The sequence below is a fragment of the Mytilus edulis genome, chromosome 4 (genome assembly GCF_963676685.1).
Source record: "Mytilus edulis chromosome 4, xbMytEdul2.2, whole genome shotgun sequence".
Lineage (NCBI taxonomy): Eukaryota > Metazoa > Mollusca > Bivalvia > Mytilida > Mytilidae > Mytilus > Mytilus edulis.
In genome coordinates, this window is record NC_092347.1 from 80,148,828 (window position 1) to 80,166,020 (window position 17,193).

Below are 17,193 nucleotides of genomic sequence, written 5' to 3' on the forward strand. Positions count from 1 at the left end.
TTTGCGTTTGAAATAAGTACCGATTTTTATTTGATTAAAAAGAACATAAATGACTTTGAAATAATAATGAAGAAAAACAAAAAATGAAAATGTAGAAGTTTAGCAACCAAAATGATTAAGACGGACATTTGCCTTCATTTTATAGTTTTACTCTGTGCTGTTTCAAGTATTGACATAGAAGAATGTTATGAAGACAAATGTGACGAGCTTTACGTCCCTCATGCACCACTTGTTTTTTGTACAAATTTGTAAGTGGTTTTAAAATTAATAATCGGAACATCCTGTCGAGCATGCCGATGAGAGCGGACGTGAAAATTTTTGCAGAGACAATCCTTCAACATCATTGAAATTGTTTTGTCAAATTGATTTCATGGATAAATATTATTATCCTTACATCGTATATTTTATGATTTGGATTATATTTTTTTTGTTGAGAAAGATTTCTGCAGATATTTTCAGGTTTGTTTGAGACATGTAGTCAGATGGGATCCATTAGTAGTTTCCATGTGGGAAACTATCAGACCAATCTATTTGATGTCTGAGGGTTTTAGCTGTTCCCCTAATGGATCGGTAGTTTCTTTCCGAGATCCTTTATCATAGGATTTTCGGCTTTCCTCTACCAGGAATACAGCTGGGCATTTAGCGGTATCGGTTTGGATTCCAAGTATGTCCTCTCCGGTTTCCCGTTCGTTGTCTAGGCATTTGTGCGGCATCCGGGGTGACCTTATCCTTTATTTTGTATATAATGTTTTTTTATAATATGCATTTTTTATATTTTTGAGGATGAGTGAGTCAGGTGAGTGGGTGTGTTCGTATGCTTTATTACATTGTACTTATTGTTTTGGGGAAGGTTAACTTTCTGGTAGTAAGACCCGTCACGGCCAGGCTGGGAAACTGGATAGGCAAATGCTCACATTAAATCTGTATCGATACAGTGTGTTAAATGTCTTCCTTTTTACACCATAACCCATGGTGGTGCTCCTACTAAAGGAGGGAGATACGGAACATACATACATCCCTTAATTAAATATACCTTATTGCTACTACTATTACTGGAAATCACACAGGTTCCCGTAAAATTTCGACGTCATAATACAAATTATCTGACGCCACTGAAACGGGGGTGGAGTTTCCACTGGCTTTTTTTTGTACAGGGAAATAAAAAACACCAAAGATGCAGAACTACTTCAACAAGATCTGGAAACCCTACAAGAATGGGAGAATGATTGGCTCATGGAATTTCATCCCAAAAAGTGCCAAGTCATTCACATTACCAGGGGTTAAAAAATCCACTAGCCCGACGCCCGGGACTAGATCATTTACGCCTCGGGCAATTAAAATGTGTAATCCGATATGCCCGACGGACTAGTAACAAAAAATTCTTGACGTTTCCAAAATAGAAAGTGAAAAATCCCTTCATCACTATTCTATGTTAGCCATTTCGATTCAATTAAGTCATCCGGGATCCAAGAATTTGAACTGGTTTGTACAGGTCCTGTTGTACATATTTTAAACATAGAACAAATAACTCTGGCATGTCTGGGTGGCCTGGTATCATGTGTTGATTCTCGTACTTTAAATATCGATTTCTCATACCATTGATTGAGGTATTGTACATTGCTTATCGTGCCGAGATTTTCGATTAACGTTATTTGAGGGTATGATGTATTGATTGGTATTGACATGTCTTGTTGCACAGCTCTTGAGCACGAAACTATGCAACAAAATATTTCTTAATATATTAGTACGGGAACCCTAGGAACTTTGTCAGTTTCTAAACGAAAAACGGTAGATGAATGGAGTAACGAGGCTGAAAATTCATCCCCCCCAAAATGCTAAACCGCGGAAAAACAATAATAGCGTCCAGGACAGCAGGGCTGTCAAGTCTTTAGCGCGAGACTCACACATGTTCATGCTTATTTGGCGGCATTTTCCTTTGATCTGTTGTTTTTTCTCTTTGATCTTAACAATTTGGCCAACAAAAAACGCATTCACTTCCCGAAAAGTTGGCAGAACTGGGACACAATGATTACCTTGGCTGTTGCTGATGAAAAAAACAGACAATGCTCTGTGAATATTGCCGTTAGTTGCCCCAAGCTAGCCAATAAAAAGTCTGCTTTGAATGTGGGAACAACTTAGTTAGGTTAAGCACCAAAAGAATAATAACAGATCAACAAAAAATATTAAATACAGTGTATAATGTCTCCTTCAAAACAAAGGGCACCTACTTTGTATTGTGCAGCAAACTCTTAATTTTTAAGGCATACTAGGGCTAGCAGGTCAGTTTTTATGGACTAGCAGTTCTTCCAACAGGGCTAGTAAAATCCTGCTGCCAATAAGTCCTGGGCTAGCTAGCTGTAACAAAATTTTTTAGCCCCTGATTACCAACAAGAGGAAACCAATCAGACAGCCATATATCATCCATGGTCACGTCTTAGAGGAAGTAGAATGTGCAAAATATCTGGGGGCCAACATCCACCACAAACTAAACTGGACTACTCACATAGACCAAGTAGTAAGAAAAGCCAACAACACCAGGGCTTTTCTACAGAGAAATATATCACAATGCCCACGAAAGACCAAGGAACTCTGCTACAAGACCCTTGTGAGACCACAGATGGAGTATGCAAGCATCATTTGGGATCCACACACAGCAAACAACATCCACAACCTGGAAATGGTACAACGTAGGGCAGCAAGATTTGTTACTGGTGACTACCACCGAACCACTAGTGTAACAAACCTATTACACCAGCTGCAATGGCCAACCCTACAAGAGCGTAGAGCAACGAATAAAGTTATAATGATGTACCGCATAGTTAACCACTTGGTTGCAATACCAACATCCTGCTTAATCCCAACAGCAGCAACATTAAGAGGACACAACCAACGATTCCTTGTTCCATTCGCAAGAACGCAGCTTTACCAGTACTCGTTCTTCCCAGACGCCATCAGATTATGGAACAGTCTACCACCAACTACTGTAGCCTGCAACTCAATTGACACATTCAAGTGTGAGTTGCAGAAGACCAAGATGTATTAAGGACTGTGCGAATTTTTTAACTGTACATACTATTTTTTAACTGCACTGTAAATATTGGTTTGTCTGCACCACGCATCAGTTCGATAATACACCAGATGGTGGTATGAACTGTATATGGAAGAAGAAGAAGAAGAAGAAGGCTTCGCTGTCTTCCTGTTGTCTACCCAAGTTCTGCTGGGATATTGGACAAAGTATGTAAAACATGTTAACATAAACAAGATGTTTATTTAAAGACATACATATGATTGAATTATAAGTTACATACAAGAAATACTAAAATATACGGTTGTGGCTAGTCTACTTGTCCTTTTAACCATGTTAACATGTTTAAAGTTCCATATTTGAAAGCCAAAACAGTATGAGCTTCTGCTCATTTCAAATCCTAAGTGTAGACTGCCACAAACCTGGTGAGTGACTTCATACTTATAGTTCCTAGGGACAACAAGCCCGGCAGGGCCCAATGTCAGGCACGTGCAAGAAGCAGGAAGTCCTGACAAGAATAATTACATTGCCAGTCTCGGGAGAAAGAGTTACGGAACTATAAGTAATACTAATATTAACCAATTTCCCCAAATAAATAGAATAAACAAGAAAACAAAGTGACTACCGTTACACCACAATTGAAAAGTGATTGTTGTACATGTATGACGTCTATAGTTCAAGTGGCACCGATCCTCAGGTCAGCCAGTAATAGCCATAACATGCATATATAAGGTGTATATTATCCCTAGAGATTTTGAGATATTCTTTTCCTGAAATATGATCCAAATGATTGGTCCAACATGTGTATTGTGGTTGACGTACAACATACTTGGGAGGTCAATCCTCAATCTTAAGGCCTGTTGGAAAAAATTATCTCAATGTGCAGGTTTTCTCAACCGTGTGTTTTGCTCAATGTTTTTTCTTCTCTGTGCTTTAAAAGGGTATGCGCTGGTTAACATTGGGACTAAAGTATCAAATCTGCCAGTTCTGTCAATGTAAGGCCAAGTGTGCTCAGTAGCTTTAATGTCTTGAAGGTTACTTTTCATTAGTGTGGACATCATTCAGACAAAAGACATTTGATAATGTCTTTCAGAAACTCAACTATATTTATATATGGATATTTTTAATGAATAGCATGAACTTCCACCAGGATTGAAAGCCAACAAGTGTACAATAAAGGCAATCAATCAATGATTTCCTTGCATGTTCTTGATTATTGTTTGTGATTGCTTTGCATTATTATACATGTTATATATACTTGCAAATCTGTCATCTCAAATGTCTAAGAAAAAAAATGTAAGCAAGAAGAGGTACATGTATCCATATCTAAACAATATACATGTGTACCTAGACCTTGAATGGATTCATGACAGAAAATTGGATAAGGACAAACTATATTAAGAATTCCATTCTCAATTTTATTACTTATAAACTTAACCCTCTACTTGTTTACTTTTACAATGTTGTATAACATGTATAAGCATGTTTTGTATATAATTGTATTGTCAGAAAATAAACTAAATTATTTGTGTCCTTATAGTATTTTGATGGAAATTTTTCTTTTGGCATCCTTTTGTTTTCAAATGCTGCACTAACTTTAAAATATATACATATCTTTTTTTTGTTGAGCCTGCGAATTTTGTCGCATGAAGCTCCACATTGGGATTGTGACCCGTCAACGGCACCCTTAGCCAAATTCTTAAAAGCTTTATATTTTAGAAGGTGGAAGTCCTACATTGTAGATGCTTCGTACTTTGTATATAGATGCCTCATGGTAAGAAGTTTCCTTCTGTCACATGTCCATTGTCCTTGACCTCATTTTCATGGTTCAGTGAATACTTGAAAAAAAAAGTTAAGATTTTTTGTAATGTTAAGTTCTCTTACATGTATTATGAGTAATAGAATAACTATATTTGGTACGTGTATGTGCGTACCTTGCAAGGTCCTCATGCCTGTCAGATAGTTTTCAGTTGACCTCAACCTCATTTCATGGATAAGTGAACAATGTTAAGTTTTGGTGGTTGAGTGCATATCTCAGATACTAAATGCAATAGGTGACTGGTCTAGTATATTCTGTGTATGGAAGGACTGTAAGGTGTACATGTCCAACTGCCAGGTGTCATCTCACCTTGACCTCATTTTCATGGTTTTAGTGGTTTAAGTTAAGTTTTTGAGTTTTGGTCTTTTTTCTAATACTATAAGCAATTAGGTCAATTTGAGACTATGAACATAATATATCAATGATTAGCAAATAAGGTGACACATTTCACCATGTTCCCTCTTGTTTACTATTCTTATTGGGTTTTTTTCCTACTATTTAACAATGGTTATTTTCATGACTTATATTTTTTACAGACCATTAGAGTTTCTGAACTGTAGTGATCCATTAGATTTAAATGGTAATGCAACAAGACGTCAAGAATTAGGATATGGTTGTACAAAGGTCAGTATGATTACAAAATTGCTAGGTCTGAAAAGATGTCACATTGTATCTTTCTCATTTTCTCATGTTATATTTAGTACTGACAGGAACTTTTGACTTTTATTGATTTTTTTGCCTGCTTGTACAATTCATAAGAATTGTTGGTCTGAAAATTCTGATTCTTCTCGCTTTACTTTACTTAAAGTTTATATTTAATTTGACAATTCTTGTTAAAGAATTTTTAATCAAAAATACATGTAAATGATGTACAGAAAGAATAGTATAGAGATGAATTAAAAAAAATTCAGTTTATATGGCCAAAGTCCATTTTAAATTATAGTATGGTGGGAGAAGATATGAAGATGTCCAGAAGACCAAAGTGAACTGTTCTGTTTTACCAGGGATAGAATGTTTTGGTGACAGATATTTCCTCAAAGATGGTTTTCCATGTATCAAGTAAGATTTTTAACCTTGTTAATTGTATCTGACAATTTTAGCTTGTCTTTAAATGGTGTTCTTTGAATTAAGGGAATGTTTTATATATGAATTCTAATATGACGTGCTTCTTTCGCTTTGTAAACAACACCGTGATAAAATTCTCCATATATCTATACTTAGCGCAGACTCAGAGATATACATAATAATGGCTGTTACAATATACTTCCCACGTAAATCCACATGTATTGGAACCTATTTGTAAACCATTTGCCGATTTTATTTTTTTTTAAATTGCAGTTAAAAAAGACAAAATAACTTATTTTAATTCGGATGCATGATAAAAAGAAGTAATGCACAAGTCTGAAGATCTCGGGGAAATCAACAAAATAAAATTTAAATAAAATTCCGCGAAAGTCTTTTAATGTTTTTGACGCATTTCAAAACATGACGTCATACAAATGAAAACGCTACAGTTGAACGTTTTCTGAAAAGTGAACCATCGAAATTCGTATAATATTGTATTAAAATTGATTTGTAAGGTAGGTTTTGTTTTATTTTCTATTCTATTGCATTTTTCGCATATTTACTGATTTCAGCAAGTCAACATGGCGGCTCCTTAGTTACAAAATGTCAACTTTGGATTTGACGGTAGCTTACGAGAAAAACATGTAAATTAAAAATGGCAAATGTTGGGTTTGTGAATTTAAAGAATTAAACAGATTTTTTTTTTCTAGCGGTTATTCACTAAACGATCCATGCAAGCTACAGATTTTATGAATATTTGAGCTCGAACCGGGAGTAAAAAAAGAACAGCCACACACACAGCATACCTACCATCGCTTCAGTTCTTTAATGACCGTATTTGTCCTATTAGAATCGAAATAATTCATGGAAGCCATAGATTGTTGGAAATTTACACATGGCCTGGGCCGTGATATTCGTTAATTTTATCCCTCGCTAACGCTCAGGATAAAATTCGAATATCACGGCCCAGGCCATGTGTAAATTTCCAACAATCTATGGCTTCCATGAATTATTTCTTAATTAAAGTAGTAGAATGCAATAGCAGAATTTTAAACTACAGGGCTTTACATCAGATGTAAAATACTTCAATTGTTTTGAGAAAGTTATACATTTACAAAATGAACAAACATTTGTTTTTTGATTAATCATTTGCTACCCATGGCCTGGGATACTTATGACACTAGATATTATTATCTGTATGTTTTTCCATTAGAAAACAAGTTTACTTTAAACTTCTAGTTTTACCTAGTTTATTATAGATAAAGTGCATCTCAATTCCATGGTTATATTTGTATATATACTTGCAGTTGATGCAAACGAATTATTAATGTCTGCAAAACTTTCTAATTTGTTTTTTTAGTCACTTAAAAAGGTATTTGAGATTTCACTATTGAAAGTATTGACAATACATGCAATACTCAGAGCATGAATATTTTCTACTTTTTTCAGCTTAATTTTTATTATAATATTAGTTTATTGTTTTTCTTTTTTTACAGATACACAGGTCATTATTTCCTAACAACTTTAATATATTCTGTACTTCTTGGTTTTTTGGGAATGGACAGATTTTGTTTAGGACAAACAGGTACATAAGAATTAAATCATGACATATAAAACTATACAAAAGATTACAGTACCCGTATATAATGATTGATTAGACACAAGTATGTAAGGATTGTTTCTTTATTCTTTACAATATATACTTTATGACTAAGGTATTACCACATTTTTCTAAAATTATGATAAAAAGTGTAGGTTTTAAGCTGCAAAATGTGCAAAACTTCTTATGATTTTTGTTAGGCTTTTTCAGGTGGGATAACATTACTATTGTCTAGAAAAAAGTACATGATATAATTTTGATATGAAATACATGCATGAGGTACTGACTTCAGAGAAAAACTAGTAATAATATAAAAATAAGAAGATGGGGAATGATTGCTAATAAGACAACAAGAGACCAAATGACACAGAAGTTTACTTGACAACATTGTTGAAGTTGCTTTTCATAGTGGTTATTGCCCCTAACACATTATTATTTCTAATACAAAAGAAACTGATATCAACAGAATAAGGGTTTTGGGATACGATTGCTTTAATGCAAACTGTAGACTTATACCATTGGCTCAGGGCCATGCCCTCACGTCAACCGTTTTATTCTAAACATTAAGGAACATCTCAGATTCTTATGATTGTCTTGCTTTAAAAGGTAAAAACAAACAAAGGGATTGAATTTAAACAACTTTCCTATAATGATCTTTTCATAATCTTCATGTTTGATATTTCCCTTGACTTATATGCATGTTTTTAACAACACAGAAAATCAGAATTAAGCAGTATTTATATTTAGTGTTTTTATAAGTTAAGAAACACGTCGGAGGGAATTCCCCAGTTTTGATAAAAATGCGAGAGTTCTCTGAATTCCGATTTATCTATTTCTGTCATATAAGAACTGAAGTGGAGTTTTTCTTATATGTCACCATTATGAAACTGATATTTGATATTGTACTTCCATAAAGAAATAGAGAACCATCTAGGTCGTTTAAATAACATTTAATATATGTTCTTGCTCCAGGGTTTGTTTAGGTAATTATGCCCATGCATAACTACAACACCCCTTCAGGCGAAATGGAGTCTTCCATATTATCGATTCAAGTTGTCTTCTTTCCGGAAGTGACTTCCATCAATTCTGAATCAAAATACAATACAACACTTCGAGAAAAATTAACTAGTTTTGTCGATAAACGCCGTTTTATATTAAAAACAATCGCAATTTAAACCGAGGAATGTGGACGGAAAGGAGTCATGACCACTGACCCAAAGGAAATTATATATTTAAAGAGTTAGGAATGGGGTTCCTCCTAGAATTAACGTAGGAAAATAGGTGATAAGATACGAAGTGAAATACCTTCTCTCACTCTGAGTCTCAGTGACTGCTGTGGAAAGTAAACTTGGAATTGATAGTACAAAAATAAAACACAATAAGTACATTATTCATACACTTGTATTCGGGATTGGCTATTTTGTAACTATTCAGATTACGTAAATTACATTTTACATGTGCAGTTGAATTAGTTTTGAAAATAATATTATCCAGCTACATGTATATGTTCCCGACCATATGAGTATTTAGACCATACGCATATAGTCATGACCGTCCGCATATGGTCGGACCATATGAGTATAATACTCGTTTGGTTATTAACCGTCCTGACCATATGAGTATTTGGACCATATAGGTGGTTTTTTTTTTTTTCAAATTACATGTACATTATTAACGTTTCAATAATACAAACATGTTATCTTAAAAAAACAGTGATGGTTATAAATGACAATTTATCAATTTTATATTCCAAAAACTACGTTAAAATTAAGTATTGATTTCATACGCTAGTTACATTCTTGCATGTAGGCTTGGTGTGACATTCACTTCCAAACGGTATCATAGCTTTTTTGCATTTGCAAGAAATTTGTGCAGGATCCTTTTTAGCAACCCTTTTGTTTGCGAGTGGAAAGCTAGCCCTTTTTGCAGCTGCGTACAGTGATACCAAGGTCTTTGGCCATTCTGATGTCTACAATGACAATGTTTTTAAGAAAATCTCAAATATCGCAAAATGACTGCAATACACCATATTCACCAGACAACTTAAATAAACTATGTTACTTTCTAGTGACTTCATGTGTAACCGTTCATTAAGAATTTTTTGGAATTTTTTTAGTCGACATATTGCCATTCACTCGTAATAACAAATCGGTAATGACCATTGGTAATAATCATCGGTATAAAATGTGTTTACTATAAATTTGACAATTAAGTAAAATTAACTATCTGAAACTTCTTATTTTAATAAAGCTTATCTTTTTATTATGATATAACTTATCTTTTTATTGTAATATAATAATAAAATTACTTATATATATGATGGCGTGTTTTGAATGAACGGCCATATCAAATGAAGAGTTTCGAAGTATTAAAAGTTAACTGTAACAGAGTGTTAATTACCCCGACCATATGAGTATATACCCATATGGTCATGACCATACGTGTATGGTCCAAATACTCATATGGTCCAGAACATATACATGTGTCAATGAAAACAATGGCAATCGTATCCCTCAGAGCAATCTGATCTTTGATTATACTTTTGAAGTGAACTTTGGGAATGTCTTATATAGATTCCATTAGTAGTACTAGTATTGTCATTCTTTTTTTTGGCACTAAGATGCAGTAACTACCTAGATACAGATATTATTTCATTTTGGCTTAATTGAACACACAAAATTATCAAATGCATTAAAAAATACACTGTAAAATTTTTTGATAATAAAATAATAAAATGCAATATTTCCATGATTTCAGGTACAGCTGTAGGTAAACTGTTAACACTTGGAGGATTAGGTGTATGGTGGATAGTGGACATTGTATTATTAGTTAACGGAATTCTATTACCTAATGATGGCAGTAACTGGGTGCCTTACTATTAAGAACAGTTGTTAAAATTAGGATGAAACAGCTTTATACATAAATAATGTATTGAATGTTCTTTTTATTCTGTCAGAATATTTGCTTGTCAAGTTGTCAGACAGATTAACAATAACTGCAATAACTGATCTAACACAATTTCAGAGAGTAATTTGAATACATGTAAGAAAATAAAAAATTTATAACATTTAAATGTTGGCTACAGCAATAAGTGATAATGTGAAAGGATTCAATCATTCAATACTTTGAAAGCTTTATATTATATGTTTTAGAGAGCACATTATATTCATACATACAACTTCAAATCTTCACTCCACATCATGTTCCATGATAATCATACTCATCAAATCAGTTTTTTTAATCTAGTATAACATTTGTATCAGATAATGGAGTATTAACTTTGTAGTAAAAACCACAATTTTTGTTTTACCATTAGACTGTGTGATAACTTTTCATAAAATATATACAATGATTTAAGGGAGATAATTCATGAATTTACTACAGTACTGTAGATTGCAAAATACAATTATTACCCTGTAGGCGACAATTGTTATATTTTCAAAGAACATTCTTAAACAAATTCTTGTTTCAATTCAAGAAAAAATTATTTGGCCTGTATTTTTAGACTCAAAAGTATAGGTTTCTGTTACTTTCTTACATTTATATTACTTATTTCCCTTGCCTATCAATCCTCGCTTAAAAATACACAATTTACTTGTCTTTCCAGAGTTCAGAAAGACTTCTCAATCCATTTGAGGAAAAATAAATTATATTTTTCTGCCTTTGGTATATGGATAAGTCCACAAGGTGTTATATAATAATAAATAATTGGGTACATATAACTACCAATTGGGATTATTCAAACACTTAATTTTGAATATAACGATTTATCTTCATTTCAATGACTGCACCCATGTTACTTAATTGTCAGTTGTAACTTATATATCGTGAAGGCCAAAATTTTCAATCAAAAGTGGGATGGATTTTTTTTTTCTATTAAAAAAGTAACATCGGCAAGCAATATCAAAACCAAGACATGTTTTGGATTTAAAAAACGATCAAAGGTATGCCTGGGTCTTAACAGTTCTTTACTTGAAAACTATCTTTTATAGTGAGTACAAATTTTTTTATACACTTTAATACATTATTCAATGTAAAAAAGAGTATAAAAATTATGTCGAATATGTAACGTATTTCAAATTGTACTGTGTATTTATTTTTGGAAAATGACGCAGTCATTGTTCCATAACTGCCGACCTGAACTTCATTACATTGCTCTGCCTACCGCGCTTGGTTTCGTATTTTCTATTTTCCAAACAAACTGGTATCTGCTTGTGTTATCATTATGCATCATTGTGTAGTATTAAACCAGCCAGGACCCAGTTTACACTGGTTTTTGCTTGTATTCCACTACACTCGAACAAAGTGTTGTAGTTTGACGGGAACCAGTTTTAGAATTTGTAAACTACAAAACGTAATCGGTTATTGTTCATTCCGTTTTGGTGTTTCATACCGACTTATATGGTTTGAATAAGCTTAAGACCATTCAAACATTAATGTGATAGGTATATTAAAGATTGTTTTACAAAAGGATTGAACTGTTTTACTTTCAAAGTCGTACTATAGGGATATCTGTCATATACGGATTTCCACTCTCACCGGTTAATTTCTTCTTTTACACGTGCTTTGGAAACTTCCTGTTTAATCGCAAGTTTTAAAATTGTTTTTGAGTGAATTAAACTTATTTTAACAATCATGAAGCGTTCCAGGATCATTTTAAAGCAGTTTCTTCTTCTCTTTGATGATGGAAAATAGGTTTTCTCAAGAAAATACCGCAAACGATCGCAGAGGAATTGAAACGTACAAGTCAAGTCGGCACCTGGTTAAATTGGCATCTAGTCAAATCGGCACCTATTCGACGTCAATTCGGCATCCAATAATATTTGATATAATATTTTCTATTCAATTAATTAATTACTGTTACCAAGTACATAGTGAATATGTTGTTGTGTATTTTGGTAAACCACGAAACGAAAGTGAATATGTAGTGTATAAAGGTAAACAACGAAGCCCTTACCAAAGCTGTTGTTTTAACAATTAGACAATTTGTGTAATTGTAAAAACAAGTCAATTATTAAAATAAAATGGAAAACTATGAGTCCCTTTCAATAAATCAAACTTTCATGCCAAATAATTAGCAAATTTAAGGTGTTTGTTTTTCAGTAAAGTTTAAACAGCATTAAACCAACAATCCTGTAAAATGCTCAACTGGTTAAAATAATGCAGAAAAATACACAATATCTCATGTATTAGTCCAAATAATTATGACGTCTGGCAAGGCTATTTTATTATTTTTCTGGGACGCCTTCCTACGACGTTCAGGTGCCAATTTAACTAGGTGCCAGTTTGACTAGAATTCTTTGATAAATGTTTGAAACTATCTGAGTTTCATTAGACCTTTGATAGCAGTAACAAAAAGATTATTTACTTAATATTTTGTGGGAGAAGGGGGTTCAGACTGTGTGGCATCAGGTCTGTTTGTGCCCAATACATTTTCGCACCCTACACGTTCGCACATTCACACTCTACTCATTCACGCCCAATTTTAATTCAAATTCAAGTTGAATAATTGGAAAATTATGGTTGTTGTTTTAAATTGCTTGGGTGTAAATACTGAATGTATTTATAGCTTGGTATGAGTAAAACATTGAAGATTTTAAAGGAAAAAACACAAAAGATAATTGTTTTTAACAGCTTGGTCCCATTGATCTGAAACAACGAAACAATAAAACATAGAAACCAAAATATAGCAATCCACTAATATAACCAAAACATGATAAAATTTATTCAACACGCAGAAACAAACATAGTCATGATAGTCAGAATCTCACTTCATTTTGAAACAAGTCAATGAAACAAGTTATAGCAATACACTAACCAAAACATGATTAAGAGTTATTCAACACAAAATAAAACGTTGACAAAATACCACTTTATTTAGAAAGGATTATTATTATTTTTAGCAATACCTTATCCAAAACATAATTAAGATTTATTCAACACAAAAAAAAAAAATTGCTGTCTCACTTTATTTTGAGACAATGACAACAATTATACTTATAAGAAAACACTTGCTTACATAGTTGTTAAACACAAAACCAATTAAGATTGGGTGCGAATATGTAGGGTGTGAAAGTGAAAGGGGTGAAAATGAGTGGGCGCAAACGTGAATGGAAGCGAACGGACTCAGATTCAGACTATGTACCAGTGAGAAATATACAAGCCTTTCTACGGTATTTATTTGTACAATTCAGCTAGTCTTGACCTATTCATTTGTCTTAAAAAACCAGCCAGTTGTCACCTTCACTTCACACACACACACATATACGAATATCAATTATATGCTTACGATACATGTTGCATTGTTAAACTAATTACGGTATGTGAAAATCAAGACTTGCATAAAAACTATCCCAATATTAGAGACAGTGGCGTCATTTTTCTTCAGAGCTTTCAGCTCTTTGATTTTAATAAAATTGTCGTTTTGATAATTTGTTTGTTTTCATTGCCTGAAGGTTTTAACAAAAAAGTACAGAGGTCAGAGTGGCCTAAAGAGATTATCTAGAGGGTTCACTTGCCTGTCAACTATGAGTTTGTTATTTCCATCCCCGGTATTGACCAGACATGTATGCTGATCTCTATTGACAAGGACTGCCAGGTTTCCTGACCAAGATTATTGTTATCGCTAGGAACTACAGATTCATCAACAATAAAAACAGATGCCCATCATAATATCATTATAGCCAAGGTCGCTGAAAGTGGCATTTAACACCAACAAAAAACTAAATAAACATATGTCACAATGACAGCAAACCAGATTTATTAATATTTATTTGTATCCTGCCAATATCACAAGAACCATAACTGATGAACGGTGAAAGTGAAAATCGTCAATATCAAATTTGACCTCCATTTTGTCATCAGTATCAACATATTAAAATTTGAAAAGCTTTTGTTGATTATTGAACTTGACCTCCATTTTGTCATCAGTAACAACATATTAAAATTTGAAAAGCTTTGGTTGGACAGTTCATGTGTAAATGCACGAACACGACTGAAAAAGCCATTTTTCAATCTTTCAAGAACCATAACTCCTGAACGGTAAAAGTCAAAATAATCATTATTGAACTTGACCTCCATTTTGTCATCAGTAACAACATATTAAAATTTGGGAAGCTTTGGTTGAACAGTTCATGCGTAAATGCACAGACAACATTTGGTTGCCAGCCGGCCGCCCGCCGTACATCCCCAAATCAATAACCGACATTTTTGTCACAAAAATCCGGTTAAAAAGTAACAAATTAGAAATCTTTATCCTGACTTGTCCTTTTGGGATGAACTGGAACATTTACTCAGGAACTGGCTATACATTTTCCACATACATACACTCCACTTGAAAGTATTGCTCAAACTTTAGTTTAATGTCAACCGGTATTGTTTTGTGGAAATTTAAAGAAAACGCAATAAATGTAGTTCCAACACTTAGCCTACATCAAGTTTTGAGGGAATTAAAGAATCAATATAGCGAAATTGTATGAATACAAAGATAGACAATAATAATTCCATTGTTGACTAACCCATAGATATACTATCGAGTATAACATCCCTATCACATGCATTAACATATACATATGCAACTGTCCAAAGTCTGGAATCAGTTGTTCAGTGGTTGACTGTTGGTTTTCCTGTTTGAACTTTTTTACACTAGTCAATTTGGGCCCTTTTTAGCTTGATGTTACGTGTGAATCAAGGCTCTGTGTTGAATTGAAGGCTGTATTTTGACCTATAATGGTTTACTTTTTACACATTGTGACTTGGATGGAGTGTTGTTTCATTGTCACTAATACCACATCTTCTCATTTCTATTAATGGTAGGATCTATAAAAATACCAAGTTTCAAGCAAATACCAATAATTAAATAAGAAAGTGAATTCAGAATAAGGTTAAATTTCAAAGATTAAAGGAGTATACTTCCCTATATGCAGATAGTCATGTTTTCTGACTTCTGTCATATTCAAGTATTTGGTTCAGACAGTCACAGGGTGATCCCTAGATACTCATCACAAGTTTACTTGTTCTAATGCGATTATGGATAGTTACCCCAAACATTGGTTCAAGTTGAAATAAGAATCCCTGAACAATGGTTTCATAGAGGAGATAAAATGTGAAATCTTAAAAGACATCATGATAATGAATATAATTTACAAAATATCATATGGAACTTCAGACTATTTGAACCAAGATTATGTATTGTATGATATATTTGTTGAGAGATATTTAAAGGCATAAATTACAAATACAAATCTTTATATTTTCATCTGTTTATTCTTGTACATTTATGAAAATATCTAAACTTTCATTCCTACACATATTTAACAAAATTTTAGCACAATTTTATAAAATTAACAAAAAATTGAGATTAAGGCACAATTTTTGTTACTATCAATACAAAAAAAAAGGCAACATTTCATGAAACCTAAATAGAGGAATAGAATTTTCCACACCGTTATAGAATTATTTTGAAATAGTTTAAATTTTGGATTATCAGTTTCAGGGGGAAAATTGTAAATCAAAAAGCATTATAAATCTTTCAAATGATATCCTTTAGATGTCAATAGCATAAGGCTCTCAGACACCAGTATTTTCATTTTTGAATTCAATCTTACATTGGCATAAGATCAATAAACTTTGTACATTTAATGCAAAACAGTGAAAACTGCATGTATAGCCTTTTTATATTAAATATGATCAACATCTTTACCCCAAAAGATAATTTGCTACAAATGTATTTTACAAAAATGTTAATGTGTGTAAATATGTATTTTGATAAAGCTGTTGCTCACATATGTAAAAACCCAAAACTCTGCATACATTGACCATTTAGATCAAATATGTAAAATTCTACATGACACCTAGCTGAACTAGTGTCCAGATTATAATATCATGTTCATTTATCAAAAAAGTTGAAATTTTTTTGAAAGGTATAAATTTTACTATTTTTGCCATTTGAAGGTCATATAATGGTGACTTGTATTTTTAAATCTTGACATTTAATTCAGAACTTAACTTTAATGGTAAAAAAAATGACCCCATAAAACACTATAGTCTCTTCTTAACTTCATTTGGTGAGCAGATTAAGAAAGTGTTTTAAGCAAGTATCACCATTACTTTGCTTATGTGCCTTTTAGGTTTTTTTATTTATCAAGGAGAAAATATTGTTTTAAGCTAGGATCACTGTTGATTTGTTGATCTGTGTGCATTTTGATCGTGTTACAAAATAATGAATAGAGTCAATTTCAAATTCATTACTAGTAAGGGCTATTCCAGAAAAAAATGTAGGGGGGGGGGGGGGGGGTGGGGGGGGGGGGGGGGGGGGGGGGGGTTGGAAGGCAGTTTTTCTCAGCATCCGCCACCCAGACAATTGTAATTGAGAATTATAGTGCATATTAGTGTGAAAAGTTGCTCTGATACCCATCACCCATGTATTATTAATACAATGTGCCTTCCAACCCCCCCATACATTTTTTTCTGGAATAGCCCTAATTATACTTCAAATTTTGAAATGAATTGTAAGTAAAGTGGAAATTTTTAATATTATGGGTGGGTTGGTTCTTAAAAAGTGCCTCCCATATGTATTTTGTTTGAGGAACAACACTTACAAATGTATTAACCACTTAATTACACACAGATAAGGCTTAAAATTACAGTAAAAATACAAACAGGATTTGCTTTGTGCATCAATAT

The 17,193-nt window shown here is 33.1% G+C and overlaps 1 protein-coding gene across 1 annotated transcript; it reads left to right on the top strand.

The window, feature by feature from the left end:
* Window positions 1–10: 10 nt before the first annotated feature.
* On the top strand, window positions 11–13,937 carry LOC139520668 (TM2 domain-containing protein 2-like). Its single transcript, XM_071313522.1, has 6 exons — window positions 11–248; window positions 5,381–5,468; window positions 5,788–5,903; window positions 7,406–7,494; window positions 10,267–11,598; window positions 13,907–13,937. Exons 1-5 carry the CDS (start codon window positions 112–114, stop codon window positions 10,389–10,391), a joined length of 555 nt encoding a protein of 184 aa, XP_071169623.1. The 5' UTR covers window positions 11–111; the 3' UTR covers window positions 10,392–11,598; window positions 13,907–13,937.
* Window positions 13,938–17,193: the final 3,256 nt, after the last annotated feature.